Source organism: Macaca mulatta, chromosome 12, assembly GCF_049350105.2.
Source record: "Macaca mulatta isolate MMU2019108-1 chromosome 12, T2T-MMU8v2.0, whole genome shotgun sequence".
Classification (NCBI taxonomy): Eukaryota; Metazoa; Chordata; class Mammalia; order Primates; family Cercopithecidae; genus Macaca; species Macaca mulatta.
The window spans coordinates 26,106,494-26,123,485 of record NC_133417.1 but is presented as its reverse complement, the minus strand read 5'-3'; the positions used below and the strand labels follow the sequence as shown (position 1 = coordinate 26,123,485).

General features: G+C 47.2%; 1 protein-coding gene across 1 annotated transcript in view; it reads left to right on the top strand.

Annotated features, from left to right (window-relative positions):
- Positions 1–16,992, top strand: part of TMEM163 (transmembrane protein 163) — a 259,626-nt gene that overhangs the window by 202,171 nt on the left and 40,463 nt on the right. The window contains exon 5 of the mRNA XM_001098396.5: positions 10,441–10,537. Coding sequence (XP_001098396.1) covers positions 10,441–10,537 — 97 coding nt within the window. The remainder of the gene's footprint in view (positions 1–10,440; positions 10,538–16,992) is intronic.

Here is a 16,992-nt window from a genome sequence, read left to right as displayed (position 1 = left end):
AAACATGCCACATCATGTTTCCAAGTTCGTGCGCCCTGTGGCCTCCCATGTTTGTAAATGCCTAAATCCTGACAACAGCTCTAAGACCTTATATGATCCACCTTCGCCATTCTCCCTCTTTCTCACTCCCCTTTGGAGTTGAGAGGGTTCCACCTCGGAGCCTGAAGCTTCATCCCCCCCGTACCTGCATAGCTTGCTCCCTAGAACAGTGCCTGGCACCCGGCAGGTGTGCAGTGGAAATGCGCGGGATGCATGAATTCTGGCGTGCCTTTGGACTTGCCTTCCCTTTTCCCGGAACATACTTTTCACTCGTCTTTATGAAGTTAATTTATTTGGTTTGTTCAAAGTCAGCTCAATTCTCAGCTTCTCTAGGAATATTTTTTTCTGAGACAGAGCCTTGCTCTGTTGCCCAGGTTAGAGTACAGTGGCATGATCTCAGCTCACAGCAACCTCCACCTCCCAGGTTCAAGCAATTCTCATGCCTCAGTCTCCTGAGTAGCTGGGATTACAGATGCACGCCACCATGCCTGGTCAATTTTTGTATTTTTGTTAGAGATGGGGTTTCACCATGCTGGCCAGGCTGATCTCGAGCTCCTGACCTCAGGTGATCCACCTGCCTGGCCTCCCAAAGCGCTGGGATTACAGGTGTGAGACACTGCGCCTGGGCCTCTAGGAATATTTGTGTGTGATTTAATTGCCCCCTTTCTCTACTTGGAGGAAAAGGGCCATGTTGTGTCCTCGTAGCTAATGAACAGCAGGTTTCTTTGCACATGGTAGACATTCAGTGTTTCTTCATGTTTCATAGGTCACATCTGCACACACACAACTGCAAAAACCATGATCAGCTTCTCTAGGAAGAGTTTTTCCTAAAGCCTCTATTCCCCATCCGTGTTCAGCAAAAGCTGTTGTCACTCTCTTTGGGTATCTGCCTGGATATATTCCATGCATAGACAAGCAGTTGTACCTTCAGCAGTTATTTAAGAAAAAATTGGAATTGGTGCAGCTAATTGCCCTGACATTGAAAATACTTGCACGGTTTACTTGAAATAACCAGTTGGCTAACGTAGCAAGATTTTTAGATGTTCATATTCTCCTGAGAAGCAGGTTTACCCTGAGAGTACCTTTAAAATCTTTCCAAAAACCACTGGTTCCCTTATTCCCTCAGCAGCTGGAATGCACTGAATTCTGGTCAGTCTGCTTGGATCTCATGGGAGCCTGCAAGACCCGTGTTCCCTATGCTGCCACTTCTCCCGGCTTGTTCTAGAATCACCTCTTCCAGCATCCCTGCAGGTGCCTTCTCCTGGTCTTCCCGCTTCCACCCATGTCCCTCTTTGTTCTTTTCTCAAAAGAACAGCCAGAGTGATCCTTTTTGAATGTGAGTCAGGTTGTGTCATTTCTTTGCGGAGTCCTCCAGTGGTGCCCTGCCATCCTTAGTGGAAAAACACAAGTCCTTATGGTAACAGCAAGGCCCCTGGGTTCCAGCCATCCCAGCCTCGTCACCGTAGGTTGAGCATGCTGGGTTCCCTCCTGCTAGGAGCCTTCGCACTCAGTGTTCCTCTGCCTGGAGTGCTCATCCCCAGGTGGCTGCAGAGCCGACTCTCCCATCTGGTAGGTTTTTGTTCAGATGTACCCTCATTAGAGAGAAGTGTGAGTGCTGGATATAAAGAAACCTCCCCCTGCCCCCCGCCTTGTTCTTCCCCTTTTTTATGCTTTGTTTCTGTATATAATGTACTTACTTGTTCATTGCCTATCCCCATGTGAGTGCCACAAGAGCAGGCAATTGCTGTCCTGTTCATGCCAAATCCTTGCCCTAGAACACAAGAGTCAGTGTTTTGCTGATTAATTGGAAGACCTTGGGCCACGAGTCTCCGCATGCGTTCCCTGTGCAGTGTATATTGGAAGCAGAGATCTCGGGTAGGGTTTGGCAACATTTAGACGGGCTGTTCCCTGTTCCTTTCTTTCTATCCATTCCCCTCCACCCTGGAAATGTGAGACCTGGAGGCCCCAGGAAAATGGCCTTGGGAGCCTAGGCTGGGGAGAGGCCTCTCAGGCTCAGGTCAGTGTATCTCACTTAAGACCTTCCTTAAGCTTGGCAAACCCCAAACAGACTCACTACCAGCTCCTCACTGCCTGTTCTTGGATGCGCCACTACCTCTTCCTTTGTGGCCAGTCTCAGAATTGGGGTTGTCCTTGTGCCCTTCTCCTCTGCCTATGCCCAGTCAGTCACTGAGTTCTGCCAGTTCGATCTGCTTGGTGTCTTTCCGTCTTGATTCTTCTCAGCTGTCGTGGTCTGTGTGTAGAGTCATCAGTTTGTTTTTGTGGCCACTGACATTGTCTTCCAGGCTATTCCCCTCCCTCTAGTTCCTTTCCCTTCAACCCTCCCAACCCCAGCTGCAGTCAGGAGGGTCTTTGCAAAGCCCAGATCACGTCATGGGTCTCCTTTGCTTAAAATGCTGCAGCGACTTCATGTCGCCACAAAGGTTTCCCCAACCTCAGACCTGTGTGTTCCCACTTGGTGATCCTGCCCTCTCTGTGTACTATCTATCCTATCCTTTTATGAACTTAATACTTAATATATTCATTTTTTCCCTAAGCAACAATAACTTTGCAGTCATGGAGTGATGACCATTGTTTTCTAAGGTACATTAAAATATGTAACTATTAAATACAACAGGTGTTGGTCTGTATGCTGTCTAAGATCTGTTGTGTGTACCATGGGTGATGCACCCGCCATCTTGAGGGAGCTTCCAGGACACACAGGTCCTTTCTTTGTGGCCATTGCATTGCTGCTCCCCTGGGACCAAATGCTCCAGGAATAGCATCTCCATTTTGAATTCCCGCTGAAACAGGGCCCCACAGTGCTGTGTCTTTATGCTTTTGTCCGTAAAGTTTCCTCTGTCTGGAGTAACCTCCAAAGCTTCTAGTTTCTCTGCTTCATGATTCCCGTCCATTGTACACCCAGCTTAGACGTCATACTACAGAGCCATCCTTTCTTCCCGTTCCGTCCCCCCAGGTTGTGTTGTATCACTCTGCGTTCTTTCTTCGTTTTATTCCTTGTCCATTGCCTATTTTCACATTCACAAGTGATGGACTGTCCTGTAGTGATTTCCAGGTTTTCTATCCTAGATTTGTGCTCTCTGGGGCCTGGGTATAGATTTTGTTTGCCTTAGCCTCAGGGCTTGACACATAGAACTTAAAATGTGAGTGACTGAATTTTCAAGTCCCTTTCTAAAATGCAGATACCCTGGTGAAGCAGTCGCTGTGGCTGGAGATAGGTTGATGTTAGATGAAAACAAGAGTGAGACTGGCATGTAGACCTGGGGTTTGGCAGGCTCTCTGGAGGGAAGGAAATGGCGCATTGATTGGTGGAGGTACCAAAGGCCTGATGTGCCTTCACATAGTTTCCTAGAGCAGTCCCTGTTAGCCCACATAAATTGACCCCATCTTGAGGAATGGCTTGGGCGACGGCCCCTTTGGTGAGCCTGTGTATTTTCAGCCCAACCTTTAGAGCTGCACTGTCCAGTATGATAGTCACCAGCTACATGTGGCCATTTGATTTTTAATTAAAATAAATTAAAATTTCATTTCTTCAGTTGCAGTAACCACATTTGCAATACTCGATAGATAGCCATGGCGAGTGGCTACCACATAGAATAGCATCCATCATCGCAGAAAATGCCCTGGGTCTGCTCTGCTCTAGAGACTAATTGTTTAACAAGTTCCTCATGTTGACTTTTGTCCCTAAAGTAGATGCCAGAAATAAAGTCCTATCTAAGTGGGATTTCAGTTGGTCGGGTTCTGTTCAGCTCGTGTATCATTACAGATGTAAACCAAAGGTCATTTGTTGAGGAAGGAGAGGTTTTAATGGTCACAACTTGAGGAAGTGGAGGCTCTCACCATGGAGAGGGTAGGGAATGCTTGCGTGGAGAGCTGTGGTCTGAGTGACTGTCCCTGGTCCAAGTCAATCTCACCCACTCCAGAAACACAGCAGGTAGATGAAGTTGAAGATAGAGGAGAGAGATGGGAAATGGATGGAGAGAGGGGATGAGGGGCTGCAGCTCAGGAGAGTTGAGGGGAGGAATGAGGTGAACATGAGTACAAACATGAAGGGAAGTGGGGGAGTTCCAGAAGGACGAGAGGAGGGAGGCATTGACAGTGACGGATTGAGGGAGGGGTGGAGTCTTAACCAGATGGTGCCGGTTTGGCTTCTCCATGATAGAGAGGAGAGAATGGTTCACAGCCATTCCTTGCTCACATTCTCCTTTTATCCTGCCTCCAAGATGAGCTTCCTTTGTGGCTTTGTTTGAAATGTCAGAACACACAGAGAGAAAGGGGGCTTAGCTGGAGAAAACCAGCATTAGGAATTGTTCAGCCATAAGTACTGTGTTATATGCTCACACCACTTAACTCTTGTATTTTTCATTATTTGCTTCATATTTGAGCACTGTCTCAGATGACAAATGCTTTGGAGACCAGAGTCAAAGATGATAAATAAAACAATTACACGTTAAACTATGGGCTGAATTGGTTAATCACCAGGGCTTCTTTGGGTTTAGATCTGTCATAAATTAGAGGGTGATTGGAGAAACTTCTCTTGTTTGGCTTTTTTGATCTGATAGGAAGTAACCTAGAATTGGTAGGCTAGGACTCAGGCTGTTTTAATGTGAGCCACAGGCCTTTAAACCTACAATTGACAAGGGGCCAAACTTTCTGTCTGACATCATTTTGTGTATGAGTGTCTGTCAGTAGGTTTTGCCCTTATAATTTCAGAATTAAAAACTGATGCCTCTAGAGATTTATAATACTGTGCACAGTTAGCAATTTGGAGCCTTTAGCAGAATAGAAAAAAAAGGAGGCTTTAACTACCTTTAATAATTTCTTTGAAGTGACTTGTTAACCATTGCTTCCTTTCGGACATTGTGTGTCTTTGTGTGTGTGTGTGTGTGTGTGTGTGTGTATGTGAGAGAGAGAGAGAGAGAGAGACAGGGTCTCTCTCTGTCACCCAGACTGGAGTACGGTGGCACGATCATGGCTTACTACAGTCACAACCTCCTGGGCTCAAGCAATCCTCCTGCCTCAGCCTCCTGAATAGCTGGGACTACAGGCACACACCACCATGCCCAGCTAATTTATTTTTTGTGGAGGTGGGGTCTTTGTGTTGCCCAGGCTGGTCTCAAACTCCTGGCCTCAAGCAGATCTGCCTGGGCCTCTCAAAGTGCTGGGATTACAGGTGCGAGCCACCACGCCCGGCCTATTCAGTGGTTCTTAAACTTGAGTGTACATCAGAATCACCTGAAGGGCTTATTAAACCACAGATTGCTGGGCCACATCCCCAGAGTTTCTGATTCAGTAGGTCTGGGGTGGATTGACTCAGAATTTGCTCTTCCACCAAGTTCTTAATGTGACGCGGGTGCTGCTGATTCGTGGACCACACTGTGACGACCACTGATCCGGTGGGTATTTATTTGTTTATTTAGAAACAAGAGTTTCACTCTTGTTGCCCAGGCTGGAGTGCAGTGGCGTGATCTCAGCTTACCGCAACCACCTTCTCCCAGGTTGAAGCGATTCTCCTGCCTCTGCCTCCCAAGTAGCTGGGATTACAGGCGTGCACCACCACGCCCAGTTAATTTTGTCTTTTTAGTAGAGACAGGGTTTTTCCATGTTGGTCAGGCTGGTCTTGACCTCCTGACCTCAGGTGATCCACCCATCTCGGCCTCCCAAAGTGCTGGGGTTACAGGTGTGAGCCACCGCGCCCAGCTGGGAATTTAAATTTCGTTTCAGTCTGGGTTGATTGGCGGATTATGCTGAAGGGGTGCAGCTCATTTGCCTCTTTCTGATCCATGAAGTTCTTCCCCAGAGTTGGGGCAGGAGGGAGGAGTCTCTATTCTTTTTAGTGACCTGGTTCCTCAATGCTCTTGTTACTGGCCAGGCCAGCCTTTCTGGGTTGAGGCCACGGATTGCTGATGGAGCAATTACCCTTTGCCCCCACCCATCTCTGATCCGCCAAGCTTGGAAGCAGCTCACACTTGCAGATACAAGAATCAGTCATATTTGCACTGTTTGCTCCCGACTCAAATCTTCACAGCATCCTGGAGACCACTAGTCCCAGGGCAGTGGTGGTATGAGCATGTGATGTGGCTGCCCAGAGCTTTCGTGTGGCTGGATGGTTGACCAGGGCTGGCTGCTGGGAGGGAGGCAGTTGAATGGGATTCTATTTCTGGATAGACTTCACAAACTCCTTGAGTGACCTTAGGGAAGCCGGCCAATCCTTGACTCCTGCATTTTTAAACACTCCTGTTTATAAAACACCTCTCTCCCTACCCCTCATCCATAAAATAGCAGAAAAACAAAAACCTGGGTCTGGTGAGTGGCCTCCAGGGGACTGATGAGCTGATGTGTGGAGCTCTGAGTGCTAGAGGAGAAAGCTGCTGTGTAAACACAATAAATATTAATAAAACGTTAAAAAATAGCACCGTGCCTGCTGCTAATAATAGCTGCTTTGGGCTGCTGGAGACACTGACACACGGGCTCCCAGCAGTGTCGAAGGAGAGGTGACTGTGGGTTTTGAATCTGCAACCCATTTAAAAGATGCAAATGAGTTTTTGAAACATTTTGGAGCATATTCAGAGGTATATTGGTAAAGAAAATAGGATTACAATTCTGTGAAATACAACTTTAATAAACCAAATCACAAATTTCTTTTGATTTTCATTATATTTCCGAGTTGCCTTACCACGTGGACTATTCCACGGGCATTTGGCTGAAGCATCGGGAGTTTCTTTCCTCCTCCCATCCCCAGTGGTAAATGGTTGATGCCTCCTCAGACTCCCTGGGGAGACTTACGGATGAATCCATTGATGCTTCATCCACTCTGCTGCCTGCGGGAGTACCTGCTGCATGCTATGTAGTTCTTGCCCTTACAGAATTTATAGTGTAATTTTGAGTAAAGTTAGGTAAACAATACATTACGTACGAGGCCCTTGCATCCTTCGTACTCATCTCCTTAGGTAAATGTACACAGAATCCATATCAGCCTTTTGTGCGGGATGGAGGCATGGCTGCGGAGAGCTGGTGAGAGGCAGTTCCTGCATTATCACCACCGTTCCCTGTCAGAAGCAGGCATTTGTTCCTTCCTTCCCCCAGAGCAGTATGGAGATGGAAGCTCCCTTGGGGATATGGTGACAAATTGCCTGTAGAGTCTAGCACGCAGGTTGTGGCTACCCTACTTGATTTTCAGGGAGGGAAGGCTGATTGACAAACAAATGCACTACGAGGCCTGTCAGGTCCCACGAGACCCCCTTCCTTCCTCCCCAGCTTGGAAGTTGCTTCCATCTCAGCCTCTGTTCCGGGGAGTTCTGTGCTTTCACCTCACAGTGGAAGCTTCCTAGGGACAGGGCCCTACCTGGCTCTAGGAGCTGGAGTGGTGTCCAGGCAACTTAAAAAAAAAAAAAAAAAAAAAAAAAGGAATTCCCCAGGGGAGTGCAATGTGCTGTCAGTGCTGGGAAGTGCTGAGTTGATGACTGAAGTTACCTGAAAGGGTTAATTAACGAGGAATCTCTGTGAATCACTCAGGAGTTTTGTGAATGGAGGGAAGAACCACATTGCAGGAACTTACCTCAGAGGCCTATGCTGATTTCAGGCTTTCTCCTGTAATGGGACCTCTCAGGGCACATGCCTCACAGGGAGGAATGGTTACTCCAGGTCCCTAGCACAGCTGGCCCAGAACTGTCTTCCAAACAGGAGGCAAGTGCTTTGGGAGTGATGCTTCCCAAGCCCTAGGAATCCCTGCTCTTGCTCCAGTACGGAGTCACTAAAGGGCCCTCCAGTAGGTTCACCTTGTTCCTTCAGGACTTTTGTTTGTTTGTTTGTTTGTAGTTTATTTATTTATTATTATTATTATACTTCTAGGGTACATGTGCACAACGTGCAGGTTTGTTACCTATGTATACTTGTGCCATGTTGGTGTGCTGCACCCATCAACTTGTCAGCACCCATCAACTCGTCATTTACATCAGGAATAACTCCCAATGCAATCCCTCCCCTCTCCCCCCTCCCCATGATAGGCCCCGGTGTGTGATGTTCCCCTTCCCGAGTCCAAGTGATCTCATTGTTCAGTTCCCACCTATGAGTGAGAACATGCGGTGTTTGGTTTTCTGTTCTTGTGATAGTTTGCTGAGAATGATGGTTTCCAGCTGCATCCATGTCCCTACAAAGGACACAAACTCATCCTTTTTTATGGCTGCATAGTATTCCATGGTGTATATGTGCCACATTTTCTTAATCCAGTCTGTCACTGATGGACATTTGGGTTGATTCCAAGTCTTTGCTATTGTGAATAGTGCCGCAGTAAACATACGTGTGCATGTGTCTTTATAGTAGCATGATTTATAATCCTTTGGGTATATATCCAGTAATGGGAGGAAACAACAGGTGCTGGAGAGGATGTGGAGAAATAGGAACACTTTTACACTGTTGGTGGGATTGTAAACTAGTTCAACCATTATGGAAAACAGTATGGCGATTCCTCAAGGATCTAGAACTAGATGTACCATATGATCCTCCAGGACTTTAACACGGCCCCGTTTGTCCCTGATTCCAGTGTTAGGACTATGGTTCCCAGCCCCAGGCGTGCTGTCACACCGAGGCAGCACATTAGCACCTACTGACTGCCTGAATTGTCTCTTCTGCCCCTGGTGGATCATGGGGCCCCGTGGCTCACAGCATTCACATAGGTTCTGTAGGATGGCAACTTCTTTCCCCTGTTGACTTTGGTGGTCAAAGTCAATATACCCTGAACTGTATTCTCCTAGAAGTGACTTACTGTCAATCCTTGGTCTAGGGGTGGTCACCCTGGGGGTGTGGCAAGTTACAGCTGAGTCCATTCCCAGGTTGTGTCCTTGTCACTGTCAATTGTGCGGCCTCTTCAGCAGTGTGGAGTTCTCCCAATTAAGATCCTCAGTGTTTCGTTTTTTTGCAGAGCCTGTGTCTCTTGGGGGTGATGTTCCTTCCAGCATCCATGTGTGTATTCATTTGCTCAAGTCTGTGCTGATTCCTAGCCCATTCATTCCTTTTCCTTCCATCTCTGTTCTTTTTTGTGTTTTGCTCCAACCTGCAATTATTCTGTCTTTGCTTTTGAGGGAATAAAACCTACACCACAGTGTGACTTAGAAGCCGACTGAGTGGACTCCAAGCAGCCTTGCTTACCTGCTTTTATTCCTCAGTCCTAAGTGTGGAGGATGGGGTCTGTTCACAGGTTTACTGGGATTATAAGTAGGTTTTACCTCAAAATTAGGTGAGCAATTTGGGGCCAGGCTGTTAGTCCAGAGAAGGGGACTCCAAGGTGGATAATAAAACATGATTTTGTTTGATAGTTGGGGCAAGATTGCTGAGGAGGCTGCCAAATGGTGGAGACATCAAGCTGGGACAGGAATGATCTAAACCTGACTGTAGTCACTCTTGTATTTTTTCTCTTTTCTCTCCCTCTTCATTTTCATTTGATATTTTAACCCTTGTAATGCTATCATTTCCTCGTGCCTCCCTTCATCTTCCATCACTCTTCATTTTTCCATCCTGAGATTTGTTGTGTCTGGGTTGTCAGAGACTTTTCCTATGTCCTGAGTCCCATAGCCTTCTTTGCCAGTCCCCATGCCACATCCCCAGCTGTGTGTCCTCTCGCTTCACCTTGGCCTCACCGCGCACCTGCTCCTGCCTCTGCCTGTGCTGGGTGTCTTGGTTGACCATCTCCTTTCTTACCCCTCATTTTTGCCTTTTAGAGTTTCTCTATCTTACCGCAAACTCCTGTCTTGTCATTACCAGCTCATTTCTCCTTTTCATCATTGGGACAATGCAAAGGTGTCTGTCACGTCCTATTCAAAAGTGACAGAGTAGACTTTCCTTTGCTTAAGCTAACGGTAATGGCTTCCCGTTTTATGTTTTGTGCATTGTCTCATTTCCTCTTTAGGTAGGGAATATATTCCCATTTGAACGATGAGGAAATCGAGCTCAGAGAGACAATAATCAAGATCACACAAGTTAAGTAAATGGTAGAGCTTGGCATGTCTCATGCCAGAGCCTCCATTCTGCTGTTAAACCATGTACCTTCCCGTCTGGGCAGGAATGACACATCACATTTGCCAGGCAAGGGAGAAAGATTTCACGGCCTTGAAGACCCTTCCATGCCAGCATTCATGGAATGCTGTGAGCTTCTGTGGGATGGTGACCTCTTTTCCCTGAGGCTGACTCTGGTGATCAAACTCTTGAACTGTATTCTCCTAGAGGTGACTTAGTGTCCATCCTTGGGCTGTGGGTGGTCACCCTGGGGGTGTGGCAAGTTACAATTGAGTTCCTTCCCAGACTGTGTCTTTGTCTCTGTCAATTGTGTGGACTCTTCAGCAGTGTGAGTCCTCCCAGTTACGATTCTCAATGTTTTGTTTTTTGCAGAGCCTGTGTCATCTTGGGGGTGATATTCCTTCTGTCATCCATATGTATAGTGGTCAAAGCCATCCATGACCTCTCAACGAGGCTGCTCCCAGAAGTGGTAAGGTCCTTCTTCTTCCTTAACAGTCCTTCCTGCCAGTGCTGGCCCCCTGGGCTGCCTTTCACCGCAGGGTTCCTGGGGGGAGTCGGGCACGTTGAGAGGGAACAGACAACATTTTGGGGGGTCAGAAGAACTTGTTGCAGGGATGCGAATGACCTGGTGGAGAGAAACACTGGGCAAGGTGAAGAGACTCCAGATAGGTGAGCTAGGACTGGGTTCTGTGTGCCTCTCCTTAGCTATTTTCACTATTTTTAAAGCAAGATTCATTTTGTTTTTGTAAAGAGAAACTGGGTTATTTTTGTGGAGCAGAGTGATCCAGTCTGTGGTGTTTGCATCTGTTGTTCAGTGTTCATTCAATGATCGTAGTATTAAGAATTATTTTCCTTTGCACCTCAATTCATTACATAAATATATTCACGTTACGTTCTCTGACACACTTGACGCTGGGATATTGAAACTGGACGACACAAATTCATATTAAAATGTGTCTTTGACTACTTTGTCCTCTGGGTGAGAGTCATTACTGGCACTCTGATTCTTTTTCCCTCCCTCCCCTTATAGGGAGTGCTGAGAAAAATATTTTTACAGCCTCCTATCGTGCAGTCTTCATGGCAGGCAACTGATTTGGTTACCAGGAGATGAAGATGCTGCCATTACAATAATTCTCTGTGTACAAGTTGCAATGGAAATTTGAATGCAAAATCTGGTCTGTCCTCTTAGGATGTGATTTGATGTGAGCTTGGCTACATGCACCATCTGATATAAGACCAAAATGATTAGACCTTTAATTTTACTTTTGAAGAAAGATGTTAATCCTGGTTGGGGTGATGTATTGCATGTATGTGTGTGTATGTGTGTTTTTATAGGGAAGATGAACATGAGGTGAGACATTCTCCTGTGTTTAGTAGAGGCATATGAAAGTGATTTTCCTCACTCCCTTGTAAATGATTAGAGTCATCCCTTTAATGACCCACCAGGATTTTAACTGTTATTTATCACCATAGTTGGCCAGTGCTTACTCTCTAACATCTCAGTGACAGGGAGGAAACATGGATACGGGGAAAGGAATGTTCCTATTTGTAGTATTTAGTCTTTTTCAGAAGCAGAGATAGCTCGAGCGAATATTACCATTCATTACAGTCCTGTGCTCTTCATCTCCTACTTACCAATCTCCCTGGTTGCCTGGCATATGGGACTCTCACATCCTCCTCCCCCATCAGACTTGCTAGCCTGCATTTCACTCAGTCAGAATCTGAACCTTAGGTAAAATATGATGGTGCCAAGTGTGATTACACGTGTTAGATGTCAGTCAGGAAACATCTACGTTTTATAGGCATTGCAAATAGGCCTCAACTCTGAGAAATGTTTATTGGTGGGAATTTTCTCCACTATGCCAGTTGACACATTCATTTATTTAGGCATTAAAAATTAATTTCCAGCAGGGCTCACATGATAGGGAATGGCTGGCTGTGCTCACGGCCCTGGTAGTGGCTCTCCTTGTTATTCTCCTGACAGCTGAACCACTTTTAACTGGGAGCAATCTCTTATTATCCCACAGTGCAAAGACTCTTAAGAGAAGCAGCTCACCGACTTAAATTCCCCCTCAAGGTATACATGTCCAACACCCAGCCTCACCTGGGGTTCAGAGAGGCTGAAGATTCCGGGGTTGTGCCTGTCCTTGCAGAACCCATACCCTCTGCACCTTTGATGCATTGTATGGGATTGTAGACATTTATTTTACTTGTTTTTTTAAATTGACAACAATGATATATATTTTTGGGGTACATAGTGATGTTTTGATACATACCATGTATAGTGATCAGATTAGGGTAATTAGTGAATTAGCATATCCATTATCTCAAACATTTATTATTTCTGTGTTGAGAACATTCAATATCCCCCTTCTAGCTATATAATATGTTATATAATTCTAACCTATATAATATATTATCATTTACTCTAGTCATCCTGTAATGGTTTAGAACACTAGAACTTATTCCTCCTATCTAGCTGTAATTTTGTTTCCTTTAACAAGTCCCTCCCTTTCCTCTCTGGTATCCTCCGTTTTGCTTTTTACCTTTACACAGTCACCTTTTTCTAGCTGGCACGTGAATGAGAAACAGGCGATGCTTGTCTTCGTGTGTCTGGCTTATCTCACTTAACAGAATGACCTCCAGTTCCATCTGTGTTGTAGTGAATGACAGGATTTCACTCTTTTTTATGGTGGAATTGTATTCCATTGTGTATATATGCCATATTTTCTTTATCCATTCATCTATTTTTGCTGTAGGATTTAAAAATCACACCTATTTATGGTCATCTCGTCAGAATTCTGGAGAAGCGATACACGATGGTTTTGCTGGTGGTTTTGTTTAAGCCTTCAGAGTTGTTAACTAGGGAGCTTTCAAGCTGTGTGAGCTCCCGTCTCCAGAGGGGAAGGCCTCCTCCTCGGCTGAGGGCTCAGTGGCCCACGGGCCAGGTAAATGCCGCCAGGTGGCGGCTGACCGTGTCTCCATCCTGGGTCTTCTTGTTCCCTTGCTGTACGCTAGAGGTTTATAGAAGCCAACAGGTGACAGTCAGGCCCCCGACCTCTGGCCTGCAGTCATCCAAAATGTGCATTTATGCACAATGCTTCACCTCAAATAGGGGTCACAAACTCAAATGCCTGTAAGCCAGCTCTGAAGCAAAAATAGGAGAAACTGGCCGGGTCTGTGGCAACTGAGGTGTGCGTGCCTGATGAAGGGCCTGGCCTCCTCTGGAGATGTCATGCTGGCATGTGGGCCGTATGGAAGACTCAGCAGCAGCTCTTCTGCGTGTTAAAGAGGAAGTGGAGTGAGGTACATTGGCAACTAATTAAACATTTTTGAGAACTCTGGTTGAGAGTGGGTGGATAATTTCATGCAGGTGAAATACAGTGCGCCTCCTGGTTGCACACGAGGAGTTTGCTGCCTCTGCGCAAACCAGGCTGTGAGGGTAGGATCTGGGTGAAACCAGGGAGACGGGTGCTTAGGGTCTCCGCGTCACAGGCTTAGCTCCGAGTGACACCTCCCGCTTAGTCTCAGTTGCAGAACTGCGTTTTACGTGGGATTTCTGTCCAGTTGTGGCTGTAGATTCTGTCAGAAACAGTGTCTTCCCTTCCCCAGCCCTGTTCCCTTGGCAGCCGTCTTTTTAACTTCGCTGCACAGTTCTCAGAGTGGGAATAATTGCAGGGACGGGTAAGTTTTGAGTAAGAGAGCTGTGCAATTGGAATTTCCCAACTGTGAAGTTGGTTGACTCTGAGCCTCAGTGTTTTGTTGCCTGCCCCTCAGGGTTTTGCTGGAGCAAGCAGGCCGGCCGGCTCTCTGGGGACCTGGAACAGGACCTGGGGACTCTGCTCCAGGGCTGTGTGGGCAAATGGCCGCAGGCTGCTGCTGCCTCCCAACCTGCAGGTGGTTCATGAAACAGATTCCACAGAGCCGTCTCTGAAACTGCAGTTCTGGAAGCCGGGACATGTGTGGCCTGTGCCACGATGGTAGTAATAGTGCTTTCTTTTTACCAATAGGCTGCTTTGTTTTTGTTTATTTTAGCATGAAAGGATAGTTTTAATCAAAATAAGCAGGTTCCAGAAATCCATGACACTGCTGACCCTCTGCCTCCCTGACTGCATCTTTTTAATTTAGTTATTGTTATATTTTTTTAATTAACAAGTAAAAATAGTATATCTTTATGATGTCTTAACCATTCCACAGTGATGTGTATATCAATATGGGTTGTTTTAAAAGAAGTATCTCGCTCTTCCTGTTTCTACCCCCCCAGTCACGCCGGGCTGTGGTAAGAAGGGGCAGGTGGTGAGCTTCTCCTTTCCTCGAGGACCCAGGGGCTCTGAAAGCTGAAGAGATGTTCCTGAGGGCGTCAGCTGGGTGGCAGCAGAGCCTGGATTAGAACCTGGTCTCCTCGTCCAGGGCTGTCTTGGCCCTGGCCTATGGGGCCTTGAGGACCCTGCTGCCTACTGGCTTTTTGGCTCCGGCCTCCTGTCTGTCTGCTCCCCACACTCCTGAGGGCAGCGCTGCTGCTGAGGGCTGTCCCAAAGTGGGAGGATATGCAGGCCCCCAGCTGGCCCTCCTGTTCCCAGCCTTTCTGGCTACTCTGCCACCTATCCCCCTTTCCACAGGGCCCCTTCGCTCTGTGCTGCTGACTGGGGGAGCCCCCACTGCCTTGTCTCTTGAAAGCCCACATGCCAGCCGGGCGCGGTGGCTCACGCCTGTAATCCCAGCACTTTGGGAGGCCGAGGCGGACGGATCACCTGAGGCCAGGAGTTCAAGACCAGCCTGGCTAACATGGTGAAACCCTGTTTCTGCTAAAAATACAAAAACAAAATTAGCCAGGCTTGGTGGTGAATGCCTGTAATCCCAGCTACTCAGGAGGCTGAGGCGGAAGAATCACTTGAACCAGATTGCACTCCAGCCTGGGCGACAGAGCAAGACTCCGTCTCAAAAACAACAACAACAAAAAACAAAAACCAGAAAGCAAGCCCCCATGCAAGTGCACCAAGCATCGGTGGAGGCTGCAGCAGCACAGTGTGGGATGAGGGGAGGGTGGGATGTGTGAGGCACATGGAGGGTGGTGCTGGAGTGAAGCTGCTGAGCCTGGCGGGAGGGCTTGGGCGTGGGCGCACCTGCCCAAGGTGTGGCACTCTCTGCCTCTTCTTACCTGTGTGACCCCATGCAAGTGATGCAGTCACCCTGACCCTGGGTCTCCTCTTAGGTAAAATGTGGATGGCACCTCCATCCAAGGCTTATGATAAGAATCGAATGAACAGTCAGTTAGGAGAATCGGCGGTAGAGGACAGCCCCTCTGTGGCGGCTGCTGCTCTTCTGCCTTTTGAAGTTTCTGAATTGCTAATCAAGGTTGCCCCAGATAGTGTCTGGAGGTCATTTCAGACTCGGCTCCTGAGCACCATCTCAACGTGTCCAGTTGTGGCTTCTCTGATGCTTGGCCTTGTGGGGTCCCTGGATGGAGCTTGTATTGCTCTCTCTTGGGCTTCAGGCAGCTGCAGCCCTCTTTGGGCCAGTGTCCTGGGGAATGCTGAACATGCCATTGGAAGATCTGAGCTCTAGGCCTAACCCACCCCTCACTGGCCAAGTGACTTTTAGCAAATCACTCTTCCTCTCTGAGCAAGTTTCCTCATGACGACAGTGGACACAGTACCCACTACTCCACAATAGAATTGTGAGAAGCAAATGATGTGATAATGAATGTAGAAATGCTTTATAAGGGTTGCACGCTTTACAAAGGAAGAAGATGATACTGTTTCTGAAGCTAAGGTTCTAGGAGTCCCATCCTTGCCCTTGAACTTTCTCTGTAATCAATGACCAGCTCATTAGTGCCCTTTGCCTTGAGTGGACTGTGACCTCTTTACCTTGGGCTCTTGGCCAGTGTCTGGGCCCAGGCTCCTTAAGTGGTCATGTGGCAATAATGCTGATTATCATTATAATTAGAGTAATAAACAGTCACATGTTGGCAATAAATAATACATGACCATATGTGGATACTAATAATTGCTACCATTTGATTGCTCATCTCCAGACAAACCCTCTGTCTAGGCACTTGGGATTCAGAGTCAAATAGCAATAATGCCTAGAGTTTTTGTGGGATTCAGAGTCAAATAGCAATAATGCCTAGAGTTTTTGCATTGCACTGCAAAGCCCTTCTTAGAGGACTTGGCTTTTGCTCCCAAGGAGCTCAGTTGGGGAGAGACTGAGCTCCTCTTGGCTTTTGCTCCCAAGGACTCAGTTGGGGAGAGCTGCTGCATTGAATATGTAGTAATAACAGCTATAATAGACACGATCACATGAGAACACAGAGGAACTTTTTTGTCAAGCCTGGAGTAGCGGGAGGTATGTGGGGACCTTCCCCAGTAAGCAGACACTCCGTGCGACATATGAAGGAAGGGTGGTTGTGGGCAAGGCAGGCGCCTTGTGGGAGGAGGTGCAGGAAGAGCAGGCGCTTCCAGGCAGAGCCGCAGAGGAGGTCCCAGGTTCTGTGTGCACCTGTGGTCTCTGTCATACTCTTGTGTCCTGTTTATAGGAGAGTCTCTGGGTAGAAAGAGGAAGGAATAGGGAGAGCAAAGGAGGAGGGAAAAGGAAGAAAGGAAAAATGACTTTGTGTTGTAAGTCAGAAATGATGCTTAGCAAAATTTTGTTTTCTCTGTCTTAATTAATTAGGAAGGTTCCCCTGCCAAGCTCTCCTTGTCTGTCTCCTCCCTGAGTTTTTGCCTAAAATTCCTTCCCATTCACTAGAACCAAGCAGCTTCCCTCCAGCGATAAAAGGGGGCCCCTTTCAGTTGTTCATTTCCCTGCAGTAGTTAGCGTCATTTGGTCTCCAGTCCCCGTGGATTGTGGCTTGGGCAAGGTGGCCTTTCCTGTCCACTGGTGCATCCATTCAACACGTGTTTCCTGGCGCGTCCTGCTCTTGAG